This window comes from Sesamum indicum, linkage group LG3 (assembly GCF_000512975.1).
Source record: "Sesamum indicum cultivar Zhongzhi No. 13 linkage group LG3, S_indicum_v1.0, whole genome shotgun sequence".
Lineage (NCBI taxonomy): Eukaryota > Viridiplantae > Streptophyta > Magnoliopsida > Lamiales > Pedaliaceae > Sesamum > Sesamum indicum.
In genome coordinates, this window is record NC_026147.1 from 22,027,709 (window position 1) to 22,030,454 (window position 2,746).

A 2,746-nucleotide genomic window follows, 5' to 3' on the forward strand; every position below is an offset into this window, starting at 1 on the left:
GAGACGGAAATTGGCATATGTTGATTTATTGATATTTAGTGAAGTTGAATGGTGATATTAATAATTTTATGGTTTAATATTGAATTACAAAGAAGTATGTGAATGTATTTGAAAAAGAAAAAAGGAAATTGGAGAGGAAAAAACAAGAATATCTCCAGTAAAGAAGGAAGGCAGAGAGTAGTCCAGCAAAAGAGCAGTATCAGTGGTTTAAAAGATGAGAAGACAAACAAAAAGAAGAAAAAAGTTTTTCCCAAAAAAGGACAATGAAAAGGAACAGAAGAAAGAAGGGTGGCACCGTCAATTACTCCCCTCCCCCCACTAACCCCTCTCTTCTCTTGTGCGTGAGTGTGTGCATTCCATCATATTCACTACACTTTAACCAAATAATAATAATAAGAAACAAATTCTAATAAATTTAGAGAGAGAGAGAAAAGGATTGTCACGGGTTTATCTTGAAAGGCCCTTATTTCACAGTCCTAGACAGACAGACACATATTCCTCTCTCACTACATGCCCGAGGTCTCCTTGCCAGTTTTTAAAATTTCACCTCCACCCCCCCCACCTAAAAACTCAAATTTCTCTATACCAATTACTTCACATTTCCACTCATCATTCAAACCCCCCTCCCCTCAAAAACCCTCATTTTCAAGAACCAAGATTCTTTAAGGAAAAGACCCTGTATAGTTCCATGGCTTTGATGTTGGATAACTGTGAGGGTATATTGTTATCCTTAGACTCACACAAATCTGTCCCTGCTCCATTCCTGACCAAGACTTACCAACTTGTTGATGATCCCACCACCGACCACATAGTTTCTTGGGGAGAAGACGACACCACCTTTGTTGTTTGGCGGCCGCCGGAGTTTGCCAGAGACCTCCTCCCTAACTACTTCAAGCACAACAATTTCTCCAGCTTCGTCCGCCAACTCAACACCTATGTGAGTTGAGTTTCATCAGCTTTTCACACACTACAGCATGCATACAGATAGATTCATGGTGTAAAAACTTCATGCTGTGTTTCTTTCAAATGCATGAAACAATTAACTTTTTTTCTATATGATTGTACTTGGCTGTTTTTTTTTTCCTTCTTATCCTTTTTCTTTTGGGTTTGGTGAACTAGGGTTTCAGAAAGATTGTCCCGGATAGATGGGAGTTTGCAAATGAGTTCTTCAAGAAAGGGGAGAAACACTTGCTATGTGAGATCCACCGGAGGAAAACTGCTCAGCCGCAGGTGGCCCTTAACCACCAACACCACCACCATCCCATCACCGGCCAAAGCTTCTTCCCCTACCCTAGCCGAGTCAGCATCTCTCCACCTGATTCCGATGAACAACCAAACAACTGGTGTGACTCACCACCACCGCTCCCATCCCCTACCGGCGCAGTCCCCCCCGTGGGCAACGCCGCAAGTGGTGGTGTTTGTAGTGGCTAAAACAACGGTACTACCACCTCATTCGCGGCACTGTCTGAAGACAACGAAAGGCTCAGAAGAAACAACAACATGCTCATGTCGGAGTTAGCCCACATGAGAAAACTATATAACGACATCATATACTTCGTCCAAAACCATGTCAAACCAGTAGCTCCAAGCAATTCATTCAGCTCCTCTCTATTCCTTTGCAACTCATCTAATTCTTCTGCACCAGCAGCCACCCCCATTAATGGCTCCTCACTGCTTCAGAAGCCTCTGAACCAACTCATAGGGTACCAACAGATGGCAGCAAACCCTAAGCAAGGTAACGGTTTTCTGAGTTCCTTCAACATCAACTCATCTTCTTCTCCAAGCAAAACTTCACAGAGCAGTGTGACAATTCTTGAAGAGCCCACAAACAATGACGCCTACAGAACTAAGCTGTTTGGTGTGCCACTCTCTTCCAAGAAAAGATTGCACCCAGAATACAATTCCTCAACAGAGACAAACAAGACAAGATTGGTTCTTGAGAAGGACGATTTAGGGTTGAATCTCATGCCTCCTTCCCCATGTTAGCTTTTCTTGAATCACAGTTGATTATTATTATAATATATGATATTCACCCAGCTTTATCATCTCTAGTTCTTGTTTCCCTTTAAAATTTTATGTTAGCTAGACGTGATGATATCTTTAAAAAGATGTTTCAGATTGTGAGTACGTACGTCTGGGCGTTTGACTTGCTTCTCTGTATATACAACTCTCTCTCTCTATATATATATAGCTTCGTGTTTATGATGTTGTCCCAGCCAGCCATGAATGCAGGTGGGTTTTGGCAAGACTGAAATTAGAAGACGGAATCAAGTTTCAAATACTCCAAAACAATGCCTTTTTTAGTTGTAACACCCTTTCTTGGCTTTCTCGTTTCTCTACTTTTCACCTTTTTTGATATATCCGGCACTGCAACATTCAAACGCCTTTGATTATTAATGAATTTGGTCTCATGAACTCTTCTCTTCTCATCTTTGCTTTTATTTTTTTTTCCTCTCTTTCTGTTCGATATCTGAATGTTTTGAGTCAGATGAATTAATGGTTAGTTCAGAGAGAAGAGAGAGAGAGAGAGAGAGAGGGAGGGAGGGGCTGAAGCTGAACCTGAACCTGAATCTGAAGCTTTTCTTTTTTCAGTTCGACTGAGGAGAAAACTCAGAAAGGTTTGCAGCCTGCATCTCAATGGCAATTTTTTTTGTTTTTTGTATTCTGTGACTGAATTGTCTGATCAATGCATTTATGTATCATACGTACACATGTATGGAAATGCCCATATCTCCAACAAAAATTA

The 2,746-nt window shown here is 41.0% G+C and overlaps 1 protein-coding gene across 1 annotated transcript; it reads left to right on the forward strand.

Annotated features, from left to right (window-relative positions):
• Positions 447-2,425, forward strand: LOC105159156 (heat stress transcription factor B-4-like). Its single transcript, XM_011076115.2, is given in 2 exon segments — positions 447-937; positions 1,120-2,425. Coding segments are annotated over 2 exon segments (1,116 nt in total). The 5' UTR covers positions 447-688; the 3' UTR covers positions 1,987-2,425.